The sequence below is a fragment of the Cnephaeus nilssonii genome, assembly GCF_951640355.1.
Source record: "Cnephaeus nilssonii genome assembly, chromosome: 13".
NCBI lineage: Eukaryota > Metazoa > Chordata > Mammalia > Chiroptera > Vespertilionidae > Cnephaeus > Cnephaeus nilssonii.
The window spans coordinates 37441764-37463660 of record NC_137084.1 but is presented as its reverse complement, the minus strand read 5'-3'; the positions used below and the strand labels follow the sequence as shown (position 1 = coordinate 37463660).

Genomic DNA, 21897 nt, shown 5'->3' with positions numbered 1-21897 from the left:
GACCTCCTCTACTGTGGCTACACTTAGTTTTCCATCTCACTTCCTCTATAGGGGCTGATAAGAAGGGGGCCTGAGGATGAACAGCTGCAGCTGTTCAAGTGGAGGTCACCAACTTTCTAGTCTTTAGGGAGTTTCCGTAAAGCTAAAAACATTCAGAGTCCCAAAGAGTTGTTTGGTAGGGACAGCAACTGAACACTAAATGAGATTGTTGGTGGGACCTGGCAAAGTTCAAAGTGGGATCCATTAAATACTCTGGGAACTAATGCTATGAATCAAGGGTAGAACTGGGATTCTCCTAAAGAGATAATCACAGCTGGCTATTTTTCTGACTTCTCCAGGTACTTCCATGACCAAATTGAAGAGGAAATTCCACTATAGGTATCTGTGTGCCCAAGATGACACCCCCAACAAAGAGTTTCGAGAAGTCCCTGTGATTTTCAACACTTTGAGAGGGGTCAGGAAATATTGGGCAGTCAGAAAAAGTTGTCCTTAATACTGCCAGCCCGCCCGCACCCCCCTCTCCCCCAACCCACCCACCGCCCTGCCTCTTTCCTAATACCAGGACAGAGCTGAAGAGTTCCTAATCCTCAATACCCGGCCTGAAGTTTCATCCTGACCATCCCAGAAAGATTTCCCTATGTAGGCCTTCCCACCAACTGATTCTACCTAGTACTCCCTTCTATTCTAGACCTGCTCTGGGTCTTCTTTACCTACTCCTGTTCTCAGCTACTTGAGTCCATGGCAGACAAAGACCCAGAGTCTATACAGAGATAGTGACTGGATCTTGGGAATATTAATGTCTAACAATGATGCCCAGATTATTTACTGAAGCCTTCAATTCCATCCGAGAGAGTAATTAATGTTCTTCTGTCTGTGGTTCCTTCTCCTCTTCCCCTCCAAAAAATTCCACATGAAAGACCATCTCATTGATCTTTGTACCCTCAGCTTTTAGGCGCTAAGATAAGGTCCTAAAAGTGTCAATTTGGGTGGGGGGACTTTTAGTGGGCTTAGCACAAAGGAAGGAGATCTACCCAGATTCTTCTTGCATCCATCTCCAAAGCATACTCTTCCCCTACCCTACCTTTTTACAAGCCCTCATTTCTTCATCTTCCTCTCAAGGCTGGAATACAAATGAAGTAGTAAGGGAGAATGAACATAGCCTTGGCTTATCAGGTCTCAGTTCTAGGTCCCTTCTGCCACTGACTCCGTATATGAGCTTAGGCAATTCACTTGCCTCTCTGGAACTTTATATGATGTTTCTGGGCTCTTTTAGATTTCAGATCTATCCATACTTGAGAAATCAATGAATGAATGAGAAGAAATATTGATTCTGAGACACAGGCATCCTGCACCTCTCTGAAACAGCTGAAAGGAGGTAAAGGTCAGGTTCCTGTTCATTATACATTTTAGCTATAGGAAAAGAAGCAAGTGTACTTATGGAGAAATGGAACCTGGCAGCTCCTATATTTGACAAATAAAAGCAAATTCCTGGAAGAAGCATAAAAATAGGCCACAAGTGAGACCTGGCAGTGTCAAAAAGGTCTAGAAATTAAGTGATCAAAGGAGTAAAAAACAATGGCTATAATCAGACAGGATCTCTAAGCACAGACTAAAGTCTAGAGAGGTTTGGGTGGGAAGGAGCCCTGGAGCTTCTATTAGAGAAAAGGACTTGGTCCACAGCAAGTTGCTACTGCATTTGGTTCAAACCCAGTTTCCTCAATCTGTCAACCTGGTGTGTGTGCATGTGCTGCAGGCTGTAGTTATGCTTCTGAAGTGCTGAAATGAAAAAGAAACAGAAGAAATGATACCAAATTCAAGGAAGTTAGGAAGGCAAGTACAAGTTTAGTTTAAAAGCTACTCATTTTCCCCATCACTCTGTGCAGTATCATCACTGTTCATTCTGAAATGTGAGCTAGAGGGTTTTGTAAGATGGTGAAAAATCTGGAAGTGGGGAGAGATGTATCTGTGGTATGACTGAAGGTCAAAGACAGGACACAACCCAGTATCCTATATGGGAAATCCTCTGGTTAATGGCAAATGAATTTGACTTGATCTGACCCATTTGGACACTCACTTGTCTTCATTCAAAGAAACTGTCTCCACAAAAGGGATTTCTTCTTTGTCTGTTTTCCCCATGATCAGCTGGTGCTTATCCAAGTTTATGATGCACTGAAACAAAGGAGATTCACTGTCAATTATCTCACTGTGGAGGTATCCATATAAGATGACCCTTGCCTGGCCGGCATGGCTCAGTGGTTGAGCATCAACCTATGAACCAGGAAGTCACAGTTTGATTCCCAGTCAGGGCACATGCCTGGGTTGTAGGCTTGATCCCCAGTGGAGAGCATGCAGGAGGCAGCTGATTCATGATTCTCTCTCATCATTGATGTTTCTATCTCTCTCTTCCTTTCCTTTCCTCTCTGAAAAAAAAAAATGACCCTTGCCTTAGAAAGAAAGTGTCAAAGGGAAAGTAGAATCATCCTACCTTCAAAGATCGGAGAGTCTGGAGACCAAGGGATAAGTTCTTCTCATTATCCTCTAATAAAAAATAATTAAAATTCAACCATTTCTATACTGGTTTAGAAGTCAGCCTTATCACCATTAGGTTCTATCCATCCAACCAATCAACCATCCATCTATCCATTCATCCAATATCATGTTGCATCCATCTAATAAATATCTGTTGTTCATCTACTTAAGTAATTTTCCCAGATTATTATAGTAAAAGGTGATAGAACTAATAATCAAACTCAGGTCTTTTTAACCAAGATTCAAACACAGGTACTTTTAAAAAAACCAGGAACTTATAAGTAGTCTAGAATAGAGAACATGACGGAACATATGAGATGGTGGGAAATTATCAAGGGATTTATGGAAAAGGAGTAAGAGGATCTTGCCCTCTACCTCAAACTAGCTCATGGAAATCTCTGACGGACCCTTTTCACTGGCACACAAAATGTTTGCTGTCTTGCCTCCCCCTTTTTAAAGAATAATTCTCATCTTGCCTTGAATGTAGCCCAGGGTCCAACTGGTACTATGGAAGGCAAAAATTGGGACAAGGTCTATAGTACAAAAAAGTGAAAACCTGGGATTTTGAAGAAGTCAGGCATGAGATATCATGTGGTTTTAGAAGTAGGGGGAAGATTTACATTAGGGTCCATAGATCAGGTCCCCAATTCTACTCACCAACCACCGCTGCTGGGCAGTCCAGGCAAAGGGAGCCCAGTGTGATCACTAGGTGCTCAATCTGCCCCACTACTTTCAGATGCCGGGGTAGAGAAAGCTTCTCTCCTTCATGCTTGTGAGATTTGACATGCTCCTTGAGTCTGCACCAGAGGAGAAGATACCAGAGGTTTCTGACAGAATCTGGCAATGTCTACCTTCTCACCCATAGTCGGAATTTTCCAAGGATTTCCTGGGATTCATTTACCAAGAAAGTGCTAGCCAGCCTATGCTTTTTGTTTCAGCACTTTGTCCTAAACATGCCAGGGAATATAAAGAAAACTAAAGATTCATTTCCTGTTCTCAAAGAGATACCCCACTGTGTGCACTGATAAAAGTAAGAGTTGACTGACTCCGAGAATCTATTCTGCATCCTAACATTCCCACCTGTGTGCAAGTTTAGTTAACATGTCCTTTTACCCATCTGTGGATAATAGATCCCAGAGAGGGCAGGTCAGGTCTACTTTTAGAAGATACTCTGTTCAATATCTAATTTTCTCTATATCTTTTTCATTTCAGTCTACCCTCATCACTTAGTCTTAGGCTCTAAGTTTAGTGTCAGTAAGTGCATTGATATTGATATCAGCAAGAAGTATCATGGAGAAAGTCCCAATTAATTTAACTTGTCTCTACAGAGGAAGAAGGAAAAAAACAGCGCCAAGGTTTCACAGTTATGTAATGTGATTGGAACAGCTAGCACCCGAGCTATTATGGGTTGGTGGATAAATACTTAATTATGGGCTTTCTGTGCCAGTACTTTTGCTTTACTCCACTTCCTATCTTTTGGTGTTATAACCCATCCAAAAGAAAAATAAGTGCAGTTTTACAGATGGTTATTAATTTGTCTGGAATCATGGCAGTCTGCTACCTACTAGTAATTATGCGCAAGGACATGATTAGTCTTTCTGGAACCATCATGGTGCACTATGTCTCATCTCTTCACCACATTAAAAAGCTCAGGATTCTTCCCACAAGAGCACTTGTGTCCTGGACTCCCCCCACCACCCTGTATGTACAAAATCCACAGAGGCTGCTTCAGAGTCACAATGATGGTGAGGGATGAGGACAGGGTAGAAACAAGATGAAAAAGGTCATGTAGCAGGGGTCACTGATTACACAAATCAAGTCTTGTGCAAACCCTACCTAAGAATATGGACATCGTGAAAGTAGTTTACAATGGGCCATTATATCTACCCTAGTGATTGTTTCAATGCAGAGATTTGGGCTAAGGGATGACTTATTGTACTTAGGGATACAGAAGTGGAAAAGCATGTTGGGTTGATCCAATTCTGGGCCCATCTGGTACTTTGGAGGAAAGAGAAGGAAGAAGAAATCAAAGTACAGATGGAGTGAAAAGGAAGAAGAACATATCTGTCAGAGAACTGAAGACATTCAATTCTGAGAGGTGTCTGCCCCTCACACCCAATACCCAGCAAGCTCAGCAGTAAGATCTCATATTATATGTTTTTCAAAGAGAGAAAAGGCACTAAAAGACTATTGGTTAATGACCCCTATGATGGTTCAGGCCTAGCAGCTATAGCAATCCTATTCTAAGTTCAGTTTGATGCTTTTGGGGACAGGCAATGTCACCTTCAGAAGGACCCTGAGTTAAGCTAAAGCCAACCACATTCCCTGCTTTTACTCATCAGGGCTACTTCAACAGGACAGCTCCTCCTAATTTGTTATCTGGGCAGGTCACAAATCAGGAACAGGGCACGGCACACAATAAACCAAGAGTCTCACATTCTCTCCAGAGCTCTCATGTCTTTTCTCAAAACTTAATAGGTGGGAGTTAATGGAAAGTTTGAGGCTTGCCTGGCTCACTGAATTCTCCCAGGTGTGTGAGATCCCTCACTCTGTCCCGCTACTAAGGACTGGTTCCAGTTGATATTTGAGCTCTGCACACTTCTCTTGGAGCCTCTGTGGAGACCCTCACCATCTCTAACATCAAAATAGACTCAGGCGGAGTGATTGGCATCTGAATTCCACCCAGTACAAGTAGCTACTTACCCCAGTCTATACACACAAGCTGAAGAGATGAGATTATATTGACAGCCTGTGTCAATCAGGGCTTTCACATCCTTTCCAGCACACTGTGGAGAGGAACATACTGTTCAATAGGAGCAAGGGAAGGGAGACCCAGAGAGCAGCCGCAGATGTCATGTGAAAGGCAGGTTTGGAGAGCATCTTCACAATTATGGGTTTGTAGTGTTCCATCTTTACCCACTGCTAAGTCTCCTTTGAGGGGCCCTTTTTCTTGCTCAATCTAAAGATGACAGAAGATCCCAAAGGACTTTGGGTTTTTCATTCTATATATCAAGTAGTGTGTGTGTGTGTGTGTGTGTGTGTGTGTGTGTGTGTGTGTGTGTGACATAGCCCTTTGCAAATCTGATGAATGTTTTGGTCCTTTTTCCCATAACGATGCACACACATACAAAATACTGCACACACTTTCTGTCTTGCATGGAGTGCCCTCCTTGAAACTCATTTATGAATCCCATGATATGACCCATACTCTGCAATTTTGAGGTGAGAGACCCACTTCTGATTATAACGAGCCCAAATCCTACCCGCCAGAAAACCCTGGAAAAGCTGTTCTCAGAACATTACCTGGCAAGAAACCAAAATCATCTCATCATCCTCAGACTTCTTCAGTCCCTCAGACTTAGCCTGATTGAGTTTGTTGGTCTTGGAGGCCCACGGGACACGACTGCTTCGGAGCTTAGAAAGGTTGGTTTCCATGAGGCGCCTCTGCAGGATGTTATGCGGTTGCTTGAGGAATAGAAAGCAGAGGCTTCTTAATGACCGGTCATTTCCCCTCCTCCCACTGTCCCCCAGGTGCTGCTGAAATAATGCAGGAGCTTCACATAACTGAGCTCTACGTCTGCTTCTTACCTAGTCTTCCTTCAAGTAGGGACTCCATTGGTACTGTCAGAGCAGGTACTATAAACCAATTTGCAAGTAGGCCACTCTGAATGAAAGAGCCAGGTGGGACACTGAAAGATGGGGATGGGGCCAAAGAATAGTCTGTGGCTAAAGAGAACTGAAAGACACTTGTGATTTGGACTTCCTGGGCCTACTGCCTCCCCCCCCCCCCCCCCCTTCACAAGGGCATTTCAAGAGAAGAGTGGCTTTAGTCTATGTGGAATAGGTGTATCTTCCAGGGGACTGACAGAAGGGGCAGCTTATTTCACAGGCCGAAGAAACCTACCTAGCACTGGTTGTCAGAAGCTCTGCCTATTTCTATTTCAAGTCTCACTCCCTTACAGTCTTATCTTTTGGACCCAGATGTATATATATATATGCCTTAGTGGCCTGAGGGCTGAGTGAGTCACCCATGGGTGGATGGGGTGGGAAGACAGGAATTCAGACCTGCTGAGCAAACCTCTCAGGAGACACACTTTGGAACGTGGCAGAACCCACAGGAATCATCCTTACTGACATCCTCTAAATCTCCAGGAGTAAAAGACACCTCCTGCTATATGCTAGTCATCCATGCCCGTCTCTTCAATGGGCCAAAAAGTGGGAGTATATAAGGGGCAGAGACTGACCAAGAAGCGGGGGACTTAACTTGACCTGATATCTGTGTCAGGATACCTAATGTTAGAAAGCAGAATGAGAATTGTGATTTCAAATCTGCTCTTTGATTGAGCTTAGGAGAGTTCCCAGGGCAGATATATCCATTCTCTACTGCTTCTACCCACAGTGGCCTCTAGAAAGTATAAGCTACGTCTTGATAAGAAGTTGTTTGACCTGAGAAATTTCTACACAAAGCATCTTATTCCCAGTTTACATTAACATTCGAAATCCCTCAAAGTACAGCATTTAACCGTAAGCTTCTATGTAACACATACCAGATAGCCCTCCAGTTCTAGGTGGAAGAGAGTCATTCTTAGAAGCCCAGAGCCTAGAACTTTCCCAGGAAAGGGGTAAGAACAGGAGAAGGTCTTCATTTTCCACCACCTTACAGATTTCTGAGGAAGAATGGAGTCAGAGCCATGACTCACTGTAACCCTGCTGAGGTGAAGAAACATATTCCCGAAATACACTGATTCTTGGCAAAGCAGATTCTAAATTAGTATTCTTGAGAAAAGGAGAGAAAGAGACACTTTAAAGAAAATGAGCTTCTTAACTTGATAAGGAGCCAGAGGAAGTGCTAACTCTGTCAGATTTCCTGATGTGCCATTGGGAGAATGCTTTGCTCCTCAAAAGAAACAGAAATTCTTCATTCTTATTTCTCTCATTAATAAGCCTGGATTCCTAACTTAAATCATACTACAGCAGGGTGTTTGTTTCCGGCAAGTCCAACTCAGAAAGTTTGGGGCTTTTCTTCTACATCGTTTTGCTGACCACTTTATCTGGTTACTCTTTTTTGTTGTTGCTAATCCTCACCCGAGGATTTGTTTTCCATTGAATTTTAGAGAGAGTGGAAGGGAGGTAGGCAGGAAAAGAGAGAGGGAGACAGAGAGGGAGTGGGAGAAGGAATGATGTCAGAGAGAGACATGGATTGGTTGCCTCCCGCATGCGCCCTGATGCTCCAACCACTGAGCAACACTGGCCAGGGCTATCTGGTTACTCTTAATCTTGCAGAGGAGTCTAATCACCACTGGATAGATAAGGTAAATGAGGAAAGTTCTAAAATTATTTTCTTTGAAGTCATCTCTTTTGAATTCTCCTCCCTTCCTACTGGACTCTTCCTCCACAAGCTATAAAACATACTCAAAGTTCTCATGTACTGGGGAGAAAACCTCAGACCCTGCCTCCTCAACTCTATACCCCCCTCTAATCACACCCTTGTCGTGAGAGTCTTTTTAAAGAAAGGTTGAAATCACTATATCTAGTTCCTGATACCTATAATTTCTTCAATGAGTTACTTTTGAATTCATAGCACCAATAATGACTTCCTAATTCCCAAATCTGATAGATATTTTTCAGCCTTCATTTTACTTGACTGCTCTAGGGCATTTAGTCCTGCTGAATATAGTCAGTCCTCCATACCCACAGGCTTTGAATCCACCGATTCAACCAACTGTGGATTGAAAATAATCAGGGGGAAAAAACCTCAGGAAGTTTCAAAAAGCAAACTTGAATTTGCCACACACTGAGCACCATGCTGAATCCACATGAATCAAGAGATATGTAGGCATACCCAGCTGTAGCCTGTATACACATGCTACCCCATTTTACTTAAGGGACTAAATCCATGAATTTTAGTATTGGGGGTGGGGGAGCCAGAACCAATCTACCATGGATACTGAGCGGTGACTGTATTCCTTTATTTGTTCCTTTCTTTAGTGTAACCAAAGAAGGTTCAAACACAATACATGCTCAATGTAAAATATTCATACATCACTGAAGTACATAAAATTAAAAGGGAAAGGCTCCCTAACTTCTCAACCCCCTTTCAGTTCCACTCCCTATAAATAACCATTAAATTTAGCAATCTATTATTTAAAAAAATTTTTTAATTGATTTCAGAGAGGAAAGGAGAAGGAGAGAGAGGTAGAAATATCAATGATGAGAGAGAATCATTGATCGGCTGCCTCCTGCACATCCTACACTGGGGATCAAGCCCGCAACCCGGGCATGTGCCCAGACTGGGAATTGAACCGTGACCTCCTGGTTCATAGGTCGATGCACAACCACTGAGTCACACTGGCCAGGCAGAAGTCTATTCTTTTTAAAAATTTAATACAGTTACAAACATATACAAAAATAAGATCATACTATAACACTGTTCTAAAATGTTCTGTTTTTGTTTAACATATTAAAGGTATTTTCCTGTCAGTACATATAATTCTATTCATTCATTTTCATAACTAAGAGTATTCATAGTATAGTTTGAGAGTTGAAAATTCACAGCCAATAAACCCATATAAACGTCCAAGATGTGTTTCTCTGGTCATTTTTATTAAGCCTACATGTTTTCAATGACAGTATAACTACACATTTACTTCTGCTCTGAACCAAAATGTTACTAAAATGATTGATAGTCAAGGAATAAGAAAGGCCTAAAACTAGAATAACAAAAAGAACAGTAAAGAAAATGATAAAGAGAGAGATGCTGACAAAATTTTGGAATCTGAAAAGCAACAGAAAAGTGGTAAGTGAACTAGACTAGAGAAAGCTAAGTGTGTCATACATTCTACTTCACAGAAGGCTGGAGCGGTAAGACTGCCAGCTGCTCATCAAAACCCATCTTTTCCTCTTCTTGCTAGGCAGATTCCTAGATTATGCTTCCCAGCCTTCCCTGTAGATGGGCATGCCCATATGACCGAGTTCTAGCAAACAGAATATGGGTGTAAGTGACATGCACCACTTCTAGACCTGGCCCATAAAAATCTGTGCACACTCTCCATGTTCTTTTCCTCTTCTGACTGGCCAGAATGCAGATGGTAACCTTCTTGAAGATCACATGTTGAAGACAAAGGAGTCACTGTCAGCCTGGGTCCCTAAATGACTATAAAAGAGGGCTATCTTACTGACCTTTCCACTAGTACTGTTACTTAAGAAAAACTAAACTGTTAAGTTTCAGCTATTATATATTTTGGGGTCTAGCTGTAAAAGCATTTTTCCTACTCATACTAAAATACTAAAAAGGCTGTGGAGTTAGAGGTATTAGAACCTCTACAGTTGGAGAGTACAATTAAGGTTGGAAACAGATTAGGATAAAGTCTGCGTAAGACTCCCACTTGGCCCAGACAACTGGGAAGAATACCAAAAGTTTATTCTTTTTGTAAGAGTAAATAAAAAGACTCTGGTTGATAGTTTGGCTAGGCTAGAAATTATGCACTGTCAGATTTATAAAACATCTACAAGTGAAGATGGCATAGCATACTAAGCCAGAACTGAGGGATATAAGTTCAAAGACTGAAAGGGCCCACAATGAGCCTGGCATAATGAAAGAAAAAGATCCACACCAAGCCCTAGCTGGTTTGGCTCTGTGGATAGAGCGTCAGCCTGCGAACTGAAAGATCCCAGGTTTGATTCCGGTCAAGGGCACATGCCTGGGTTGTGGGCTCAATCCCCAGTGGGGGACTTGCAGGAGGCAGCAGATACATTGATTCTCTCTCATCATGGATGTTTCTCTCTCTCTCCCTCTTCCTTCCTCTCTGAAATCAATAAAAAATATATTTTAAAAAAAGGATCCACACCAAGATTTCACATCACTATGAATTTCTAGAATATCATAGATGACCAAGATTCTAAAAGCTTCCAAAGAGAAAAGGATAATACAAATACAAAGAATTAGGAACCATCCATTGGCATAGGACTGCTCAATGGTAATAACGGAAACTAAAAGACAATGAAAAACCTGGCAGTACATAATTTCTAAACCTAGTCAAACTATCAATCAAAATTCAGCAGGTAGCTCCCATACATTCTCAAGAAGCTATTGAAGGATATGCTCCACCAAAGTGAGGGAAACCAACAAACAAGGAAAGAAAGCATAGCATCCAAGAAATAAAAGATCCAATAGAGAAGACAGGCAAAGGACATTCTAAGAATGGTGTTGAAGGAAAAGTCGACAGGTTGTATAACAGGTCTTGAGAGCAACCAGTCCAAAATGAAATGGGAAGATAGAGGGCTCCAGGAAGAATGTCTCCAAGAAAAGAAAAGAAAAGAAAAAAATGGACCTGCTAGATCATCTTTAGTTTTAAGGCATTTGAAGTAGATTTAAATTTTACACAGAAAATTAAGTAAATTGGCCTAGCTGGTTTGGCTCAGTGGAGCGCCTAGTTTGGCCTGCGGACTGAAAGGTCCCGGGTTCAATTTTGGTCAAGGGCACATGCCTAGGTTGCGGGCTCAATCTCCAGTAGGGGGTGGGCAGGAGGCACCCAATCAATGATTCTCTCTCATCATTGATGTTTCTATCTCTCTCTCCCTCTCCCTTCCTCTCTCTCTAAAAATCAATAAAAATATTTTTTTTAAAAAGAATTAAGTTTTAAAAAAAGAATAAGTAAGTAAATGACTAGGGAATTAGTAATCTTGAAAAAAACTAATATGTATATGAGAAAGGAAACAATTATAATACACTAGAAGCCGGTGCACAAATTCGTGCATGGCTAGGGTCCGGCCAGCCTGCCCCAATGGGGCTGATCGGGAGAGGGGCCGCGGTGGTTAGCTGGCTGGCCCTGCGCCCAGGTCGAACACCCAGTCAAACGCCCAGTCAAGGGGACAATGTGCATATTAGCCTTTATTATATAGGATTATTTGATTCAACTGTGAATAATCCTATATAATAAAACCCTAATATGCAAATCAACTGAACAGTGGAACGACTGGTTGCTATGGCGCGCATTGACCACCAGGGGGCAGATGCTCAATGCAGGAGCTGCCTCCTGGTGGTCAGTGCGCTCCCACAGCAGGAGTGCCACTCAGCCAGAAGCCAGGTTCATGACTGGCAAGTGCAGTGGCGATGGTGGGAGCCTCTCCCGCCTCCACTGCAGGCAGGCGGTAAGGAGCGAAGGGTCCCGAACAGCAAGAGGGATGTCCGCCTGCTGGCTTAGGCCAGCTCTCCAGCGGACATCCCTCTTGCTGTTCAGGACCCTTGCTGTTCAGGACCCGAGGGCTCCCGGACTGGGAGAGTACACAAGCCAGGCTGAGGGACCCCCCCGCCCCATTGCACAAAATATTGTGCACCGGGCCTCTAGTATAAACATAATCATAATAATGTAAGCAGTAAATGCTGATTTAACCCAAAACAGTTATTTAACATTATACAAAAACTAGCGGTCCGGTGCATGAAATTTGTGCACGGGGGTGTGTGTGTGGGTGTGTCCCTCAGCCCAGCCTGTACCCTCTCCAATCTGGGACCTCTTGAGGGATGTCCAACTGCCTCTCACAATCCAGGACTGCTGGCTCCCAACCGTTGCCTGCCTGTCTGCCTGATTGCCCCTAACCACTTCTGCCTGCCAGCCTGATCACCCCTAACCACTCCCCTGCCAGCCTGATCAACGCCTAACTGCTCCCCTGCCAGCCCAATTGCCCCTAATTGCCCTCCCCTGCTGGCCTGGTCGCCCCCATCTGCCCTTCCCTGAAGACCTGGTTGCCCCTAACTGTCCTCCCCTGCAGGCCTGGTCACCCCCAACTGCCCTCCCCTGCAGGCCTGGTCCCTCCCAACTGCCTTCCCCTGCTGGCCTGATCACCCACAACTGCGCTCCCCTGCTGGCCATCTTTTGGCGGCCATCTTGTATCCACATGGGGGTGGCCATCTTGTGTGTTGGAGTGATGGTCAATTTGCATATTACCTCTTTATTATATAGGATAATAGGAGAGGGACATGATGGGGAGGTGTAAGAGAATCAAACCTTTATCTATTATAATAGAAAATCAATAGATAATGATAAAAATCAATAAATCAAAAAGATGTTTATTTGCTTGTTTACTATTTCATTCCCCCAACTAGAGTCTTAATTCCACAAGGGCAGGGATCTTGATTGCCTTGATCACAGCTATATCCCCAACTCTTTTAAAAAATTTTTTTTTTTTTTTTTTTTTTTACAGAGAGGAAGGGAGAGGGATAGAGGGTTAGAAACTTTGATGAGAGAAACATTGATCAGCTGCCTCCTGCACACCCCCTACTGGGAATGTGCCCGCAACCAAGGTACATGCCCTTGACTGGAATCGAACCTGGGACCCTTTAGTCTGCAGGCCGAAGCTCTATCCACTGAGCCAAACCAGTCAGGGCTGTATCCCCAACTCTTGACATAGTAATGAACAAACAAATCTCTACCCTTTACTTCTTCAAAAAGCCTTTCTTGATTAACATCATCTAGTTCTTTTTTTCAAAGTCCTTTTAGTTCTTGCGTATTACATACTTCGTTCTACTTGAGTTTCCACTCCTTGAATGTTGCTTTGTAAATTTGCTCAAGTGGTTTATTTTTATGTTTATTGAAATATTGGCTTTCAAAGGGCTGTCATCTATATTCCTGATTTCCTTCAAGATACACACTAACATTAGCCAGCAGGTGCTGCAGGGACTCTGATGGCCTTTTGGACATAATTCTCAAGTCATCCTCCTGACATGAATCCTTCTTTTATGCTTTAACTAAATAAGGCAATTACTAACCTAAGCAGTTCCTGGTTCTCTATTGTTCCTGAACTGTAGCTGCTAAATCCTAACCAGGGTTTAGACATCTAAATTCTAACCAGGAAAGCTCAAATGTGCTGCCTCCATCACCATTAGCAGCTTCTGAAGGAAATGGGGCTCTGTGGGCAGTGCTGTTTTCTGGGTAGAAATAGTTGAGGTTCCTCAATCTGGCACACAGTTTGCTTAAAGCTCTTCTAATCAGGTTGTAGAGTGGGAAGGAAAGTGAGGTGAAAGAAAATAGATTATACTGCAGGATGCCACACAATGATGAATTGAGCAAGAACTTCTACGACTACTTTCTCAATTCCTTTACCTATGCTGCACCGAACCCACACAGAATCAAACTAATGGGATTTTGTGGTCCACAGAATGGACCAGACTAGAAAATAGGGAGGATGACAGAAATCTGCCTTCTTTGTAGCATTTACTCCCAGAGGAGAAACTCAGTTTCTCACTAGCAATAGAACCATAATTACAACCAGTTAGAGATAGGGGTCAGCAAATACAGTCCACAAACCATATTCAGTCTGCTGCCCATTTCTAGAAATAAAGGTTTATTGGAACACAACCAACCCTACTCATAAACTGTCTGTGGCTGCTTTTGCACAATAGCAAAGTTGAGCATTTGAGACAGAGACTGTTCAGCCAGTAAAGCAAAAATGTAGTTACTAACTGGTCCTTTACGGAAAAAGGTTGCCAACACCCGACTTAGAGCAGTAGTTAAAAATATATGCTTTGGAGTCAGACAGAGCTGAGTTCAAGTTAGTAAGTACCTTGTACTTTTGTGAGGATTAAATGACATAATATGAAGCATTCAAATGTTAGCAGGTGTATGTATGCGTATATACATTAAATTCTCGTTCAGCCTAAAATTGAAGCTGCTTACCACTCACTATTTTTCCCTAAAAGAGCATGAAATCATCCTACACCATTATTTTTCTCATATATAGTTTATAGGTAAACATGGACTCCTGATAGACTTTCACTTCAAGCCCAAAATACATGTCTCTATCTGACCTTGGAAATCTAAAAGGGCACTAATATCTATGCCTTCTCTTCTTTGTTTACAAGCTAAATATACAACATATGACCCATTCTACCCCATGGGAATACAGACAGGCTGGCCTTGGGTTTGCGTTGCTCAAAAACACATGGGCACCTACATAAGGCAGGCTGTCACATTGCCCCAGGCCTTCTGTGTTCTCTTTGCTTTGCCTTGTGCTCCAACAGACACATTATTTCAAAGAGAACAGCCTGATTCCTGATTGTTCCCTGCTTGTGGATTGGTCTGAGATGGTGGTTTCTCAGCTGCCATGGCAGACAGTATTTTTGTTAGAAAGGATTCACATATAGGCAGGGAATTGGACTAGATAACCTGTAAGTAAGTTCTTACTCTGAGGTTCTATAGGGCACACTCTGGAGGCAGCCTCCTCCCCATACCATCTCATAGTCAATTTACTCACCAGGGAATGATGATGCTATAATCAGATGCTGGCCTGATTAAATTTGTCACACCAGGCCATACTAATCCCCTCTTCCACTGAACTCCTCTGGCATGTAGTGACTGTAATATCGTGGCAACTAGCATAGGCTTCCTGGTGGTGTTACTTATCTTCTTGTGAACTGTCTACTCCACAATTATACTTGAATAACTAATAGAAATCCCAAACTTAACTTGTTAAAAAATCAAATTCCTGATTCTTTTTCCCTATCCCTAACATGTTCCTCCTAGTCTCACCCATGTCAGTAATGACAATTTTATTCTTCCAGTTGCTAGATCAAAAACCTTGAGGTCATTCTTTACTACTCCTTCTTTCCGACCCTTAATCCAATCCATCAAGTAAACTTGTCAGTTCTGCCTTCAAAATATATCCAGAACCTGATTTTTTTGGTCCCCTTCACTGCTATCACACTGCTGTGAGCCGCCTTCATTTTTCACTTGATCAGTCTCCTGGCTTCTACTCTTAGCCCTTTACAGCCTAAGCCACACAGTAGTCTGAGTAATCCTGTCCTATATAATAAGAGAGGAATATGCTAATTATCCATTATACCCTGAGGCATAATGACGACCACATAACACCGATCACAGATCTGCCGGAGGGTGGGGCAGCAAACTACAAGCAGGCGGGCAGCGGAGAGCTACAGGTGGGGGCAGGGCAGCAAGTTATGAGTGGGGGGCCGGGGGAGCTACAGGAGGGCGGCAGCGACATACTGGCGCAAGTATTCGTGCACAGGGCTACTAGTATTTTTATAAAAGAAGTCATGTCATGTAACCCCTCTGCCCAAAGCCTTATACTGGTATACTGATTAAAAGCCAAATATCTGGACAATGACCTATAAGTAGTCTGGCCTATAAGTACCTCTTTGATGTTATCTCCTATCACCCTCCCCATTGCTCACTTTGCTCTGCTCAGAATGACCTTCTCAAATTCTTCAATTACATCAAGCACACTGATAATTCAGGCCTTTGCTCTTGCTGTTTCTTCTGCCTAGAACATTCTTCCCCAAGATAATTTGCTAATTTCTTTCAGTAACTCCTAAAATGCAATCTTATCAGAGAGGCCTTCCCTAACCACCCTATATAAAATAGCAAGGTTCCACTCTACCCTACCCTGGCCACTCACTGTACTCCCTATTCCCCTTACCCTGGTTTATTTTCTCCCTAGCACTATCAATTCTTGTTTGTTTTTATAGGTAAGAGATTTTTAATACATTTTATCAGAATTCAACATATGAAATATGCAGAAATAAGTTAAAAAGGAAATTTGAATAATTCAGTTAACATACTTTATCTAAAAAACATGTACTAATCTTCCTTACTCCAAAGCAGAAAATGCACATTCCTTTTTCTTCATCAAACTAAAAGTCTCTCATATACACCAAATGGTAAGGTACCAGGCCCATTAGGTCCACTTTTACTTGTTTTTTTCCTGCCTTTTCCCCCCACAAGAATGTACGTTCCATAAGGGCAGGAACTCTGTTTTGGTTCACTATTATATCTTCAATGCCTATGTTATTGCCTAACATGTAATACATGTTCAATAAATATTGAACAGAATAGATTAATCTGTTCTGTCCTTCTTCATAATGGATAAACTCGCTGTAGAGAGAAATTTTGTTATTTTCTTCCTTGTGGTCCAAGGAGCTAGCAGGTTCTGACCATAGTAAGTGTTCAAACAATGTTTGCTGTAATTAGGATGCAATCTTGGTTCTGAAAATCTTCAGTTTGTACCAGATTGCGCTGTGATATTGGTATTTCATACTCCTTTTCCAAAATACCAAAGTTCTTTGGTCCAAAACCTGCAGGATTATGGATGTTTTGTGGCATTATGAATGATTAAACTATAGGGTACCACCCATGGCTGCTCTGACAGAGATTCTGATCAGGTAGATCAGATACTCAGAGTACAGAGCTAGTCATTTCATGGTCTGTTGGCTTTGCTGTGGTCTACCATCCTTCCCCCGGCCTTCATTTCTAATTCTAGTGACTTCTGCTAAAACATCTGCCTATAAGCAGAATCAGTCACAGACAGGAAAACAAAACTCTATTGCTGGACAACGAAAGGATGGACTGATAGTCAATAATATTATGATATTGAAAAGACTGCACATTATCCTATGACAGGACTGGTTTTAAAAAATTAAAAAGTCCTTACCTAGATCATTTATGAGCCTGGTAGCTAAAACAAAAGAAACTCTAAGAGTGGAGTCTTTTTGTTTTTTCTCCAATTTCATGAACTTTGAAAAAAATAATAAATCAAATAAAATATTACTCATATCTCTGATGTTGGCTCTTAATGTAACACAGAAAAAAACAACAACCAGCACAAGATGAAAGGACAAACAAAAGAGCCAGACATAAGAAATAAGTTAATGATGCAATTAATTTGCATAGCAGACTTTGTATCAGCCAACTGCACACAATAGGAATAGGGCAAAGGCCTGTCCCTGGGCCAAGAGAACAAGACCACATTCGATTGCCAATGGGTATTCTTGGCCAATCCAAAGAAAGTTGGCAGGCTAGTATCAAATAGCAAAAATTACAGAAACAGCTTCACAAGAGGTAAATAATTCAGAAAACCCAGCAATGTCATTCAAATATAGGTCACTACTAGGAGAAAACCCACAATCTTCTCACTGGCACATACCCCAGAGTCAACTAAAACTAATCTGTTTCCCTCCTTATCTCTCTCCTCTCTCCTCTCTCCTCTCTCCTCTCTCCTCTCTCCTCTCTCCTCTGTCCTCTCTCCTCTGTCCTCTCTCCTCTGTCCTCTCTCCTCTCTCCTCTCTCTCTCTCTCTCTCTATCCCCTCCCTGTTCTTGTCCTCCTCTTGAGTTTGTACCATATGCCTATTTAATCACCTTTGGCATCCTCAAAATTTCACTTCCATGTGAGAAAATTGAGTCAACACTGGTCTATACTACCAGAGATATCCACAGAATGAAGTGAAAAAGTACTTCTAAGGTTACTCTTAAGATCATATTGAGGCAGCAAAATCAGTTCCAGGAGAGCTTAAGCATTCCACCTCACCCCAGTACTCACAGTTCTCCTAACCCTACCACAGTTGGCCTAGCTGTGATCTGTTCTAGCTCTTCAGTGCAATCATTTGCACATTAAAGGTGTGAGAACAGTGAGAGAGGAATATCAATTCAAGGGCAATGGGAAGGAGAGGAGGGGAGGAGGGGGGGGAGGAAGTGAGAACCATGGTTCAGAGTCTCACAGTAAATGGCTATGTGTTACATCCATGGCAATAACGTGCTTTTTGAGGATGCTTCCTTCTTCCTGCCTACTGCCTGTGTTCTATGCTATCCGCTTCTGTGTGGTTCAATTGAGACAGACTGGAGTCAGAAAGACAGATGGAATTCTTCCTACACAGGATGAAGCAGTATAAGGAATGCTAGGCAGAAGGATGGGGAGGTAGTTTCTCAGGGATAGGAAACTCCTTGACAGCTCAGGACAACCAAACGTCAATCATATCTTAAATCCGGGCTGAAGGGAAGAAAAATATTCCACATTTTACTTCTTTTCCTAATGCTTCCTTCTTTATTGGTTCCTGCGGCTTCCAGGAGCTAGGATTATTTTGGCGGGGAGGTAAGAAGACCTGGACCTGATTTGCTAAATAAATCTAGACTTTTTTAAAGTGAAAAGAAGAGAAGAAAGAGTTATCGTTTTTCCTAGGAATACATTTCAGTCACCACTCTGCGTGAGCATGAACCTGATTGACAATCCTGTGACTTGTGCAGGAAAAATACCTTTGAAAAAAAACAGAGCAAGATAACTGGGTAGACATCCCTGAATGTAAATAACTAAACATGACTATCCCAATGGGAGGGAGGACAAATATTGGTATCTGTCATTAGGGTTGTTTAAAAAGATAGATTCAGGAGCTCTGCCCTCAACAGTCATTCTTGGTCTGGAAATAACAATTTCAGTGAACCAGGCTGACATGCCTCCCCCCCTCCCCCCACCAAATTAAACATTCCAAAAGCTCAAAAATACTGAAAAATTATAGAGTACCTGTTTTGTTTAAAAGACATTTAATTAATGCTTCATAAATTATTGCCCATATGATTAAAATGGTCATGAAATTTAAGGAAACAAGTAAACTACAAGAAAACTCCGGGTAAAATTACAAAGCTAAATATACATTTGGCCCAGCCCCGCTACAGTGACTGAAGAATGAGAATTAATTACAATTCTTTAAACCAGTAACCCTTAACCATCCACCCCCCTTCTATAGCTAGAGGGCAGCATGGTCTTTGAACCCAGACCTCCAGTCCTGGGGGTTCTCCTTAATGAGAAGAACAAGCCTGCCCCAGCCCCAGCCCCAGCCCCAGCCCCAGCCCCAGCCCCAGCCCCAGCCCCACACGTTAGCTGGTCAATGAGACGTAGCAGCCTGGTTTCCGTCTATTTGGGGGGTAGGGTGGGTAGGAGAGGAGTAGGAGGAGAGCTGATTATGATGAAGAGATGCCTGTGGTTCAGGAAACCTTTCCGTTCGATCCTCCTTTTCCTGTCACCTTTCAGGATGCAAGGTCAAAGGCAGGTGAGAACAAAATCAAACGGAGAAGATTTTGCATAGGGGTAAGATGGAGTCAACAAAAGTCTCCTGGTATGGTGACTGCCAAGAAACCCCCCTTCCCACTTGGTCCTCTCCTCACGCCCACCGGGAGTCACCTCCGTCTGGCTCGTTAGACAGGCCGAGCATCCCGCCAGGCTGCCCTGGCTGCGAGGCTCAAGCCCCACGCGATCCAAATCCGTCCTGCGAATAATGCGAAAGGAGGGCCACCGGGGGCAAGAAGGCAGGGCAGGGTCTTTTCTCCTCTAGGACAGCCCCGCAGGGAGCAGGCAGAGCCGGGGTGAGGGTGGGGGACCGGGACCCCGAGAGACCCTGGAGCAGGGGATGGATGGATGGAGAGGAATCCGAAACAGCAGGGAGTCAGAGGGCAGCGGCGCCGGGGCTGGGGCGGTGACTCAGTGAAAGCAGCGATGGGCGGGCCCGGGGACCGCAGGGCGCGCAGGGGACGGGCCGCCGCGCAGGGGGCCCGAGGCGGGCGCCGGGGCTCACCGTGTCCTTGGACGAGCCCAGCTTCTTGAGGCCGTCCAGGGGCAGGAGGTCGGCCGAGTCCTTGTGGATGAACTGCACGGCCTGCTTCATCCGGCGCTGCTGCCGCAGCGACGCCGCCTCCCGCAGGTCCGTCTCCTTGCGGCCGCCCTCGGTCAGGAGCCCTGAGTAGAACATCGCTGAGGCTCCGCGGGCGCCGCTCCGGGCTCCCGGCCACCCCGTCCTCGAGCTCCGCCGGCGCCGCGAGCCGCGCGCCGCGCGCTTTATAGCCGAGCGTGACGTCACGGGGAGCAGCCAGTGCGCGCGCGGGGGCGGGGCCCGGCACAGCGCCCCCCGCCGGCGCGGGCTCTCAGCCTCGACGTCTGCAGAGCATCCCCGTGTCAGCCCACCTCGAGGGGAAGAGCGGGCGAGGAGTGGCGCCGGCGGGACTGACCCGAAGCGCCAAGTGTCCACCCCCCCCTCCGGTTGTGGGGGCCCGCATCCCCTGGACCGGGATGGGGTGCGGGCCCCATGCCGGAGCAGCGCCCCAGACCTAGCCGCTGCTGCTCCCCGAGTTCCCGCTTACCGGTCCACGCAGTGGCCGACCCCGGGATCACGGACAGCTGGGCCATGCCCCGAGTCCCGCCGTCCGCGCCGCTGCTCGGCTTCGCAAGTTGCCACCCCGCGCCTCCTCCCCAAGCCCCCGCACCCGCAGCCCCGGGCTCGGGAGGACGCGCGCGCGGCGCTCTCAGAAGCAGGGATCTCTCAGGATTTCTCTAACTTCAGGTCGGTCCCCACCCACCAAGCCACGTGACTGGGGAGGGGGCAGCCCCTGCAGGCCGGTTGGAGCTGGCCTTCCGGGGACCCTCCCTCCTGGCACCCTCTGCCGGGGAAGCAGGGCGGGGCGGAAGCCTGGGGTGAGGAGAGGCGAGGGTCCCAGCCTCCGCGCGACTGCACCCTAGTGCGAGCCCTCCACCTGCTCTCTGGAACACCTGGCAGAAAAGCACGTTTCAGAGCTCAGCCAGCGCTAGGGCTTACCGTCTCTCCAGCTTGTTTCCAGTAGCAATTGGAACACGTTTGTTTGTTGTTGTTCATGAATCATCTCTCAAGCCATTCTAACGGGGCCTTCGGGCATCCTGGGCTCTGGCCTCCACGTTGTGACTTCATGCAAACTACGTTTCCACCCTACGAGCAACCACTACCCTCTCCCAGCCCATCTCACTGGAGCAGCCCTGAAGCAGAAAGATCTGCTCTCTGTAGAAACTGACAATAAAAGTGACAATAACGACATTTACTGAGTGTTTTACCATGTGCCAGGTATTGAAATATTTAAAATGTAGTAGCTTCATTATCCCCATTTTACAGGCAAATACCTGAGACCTATTTTTTTTTTTTTTTAAACACACCTGAGACCTCTTAACTGGTCTCCTGAATTTCGTGCCTCGGTTACCTTCCAATTCCTTGCTTTCCACTGCCAGGGTAATCTTTTCAAACTACAACTGTGGTCATCTCACCTCCCTGCTTAGATTACCTCACAAGGCTTCCTGTCCCTCTTAAGATAAAGACGCACATTCTTGCCTGATCTGCTCCCACCTGCTTCTCCACGCTGCACTTCAGCCTCACGAGCCTTCTTCTAGTTCCTTCGAGGAGTCATCCTCCCTTTTGCCAAATAGTCTGCTTTTGAATATCCTGTTCCCTCTGCGTGGAATGCCCCACCTACTCTGCTCAGTAAACAGACAGCCCTCAGCTTCATTATTGTTCCTCCCAGACCTCAGCTCCATTACCATTTATTTAGGAAAGTATTCTCTAACCTTCCAGAGAGGGTGATTCTCCCTAATCATTTACTATGCCTCTCTCTAAACATTTCGCACTTTTTTGGTGATGATGGTGGAGGGAAGCTGTTATTGGTTGTCTGATTGAATCTTTTTTTTTTTCTTATCATGGAATCCAAAGCGTTTAGGAGGCTCTCAATAAATACTGAGCATAAGCATGGCAAGAAGTTAAGGTCTTGCCCAAGGAAAGCGAGTGGGAGAGCTGGGCT

The 21897-nt window shown here is 44.5% G+C and overlaps 1 protein-coding gene across 2 annotated transcripts; it reads right to left on the bottom strand.

Moving 5' to 3' along the window:
* Positions 1-1645: 1645 nt before the first annotated feature.
* On the bottom strand, positions 1646-20542 carry NRIP3 (nuclear receptor interacting protein 3). 2 transcript variants are annotated; one of them, XM_079787117.1, is made up of 8 exons: positions 20443-20542; positions 19881-20041; positions 5833-5994; positions 5233-5315; positions 3187-3326; positions 2486-2538; positions 2075-2169; positions 1646-1776 (listed from the first exon to the last, which is right to left on the bottom strand). In XM_079787117.1, exons 1-8 carry the CDS (start codon positions 20486-20488, stop codon positions 1761-1763), a joined length of 756 nt encoding a protein of 251 aa, XP_079643243.1. In that variant the 5' UTR covers positions 20489-20542; the 3' UTR covers positions 1646-1760. The 2 variants fall into 2 exon arrangements, with proteins under 2 accessions (XP_079643243.1, XP_079643244.1); XM_079787118.1 differs by lacking the exon at positions 20443-20542 and having other exon boundaries at positions 19881-20100.
* Positions 20543-21897: the final 1355 nt, after the last annotated feature.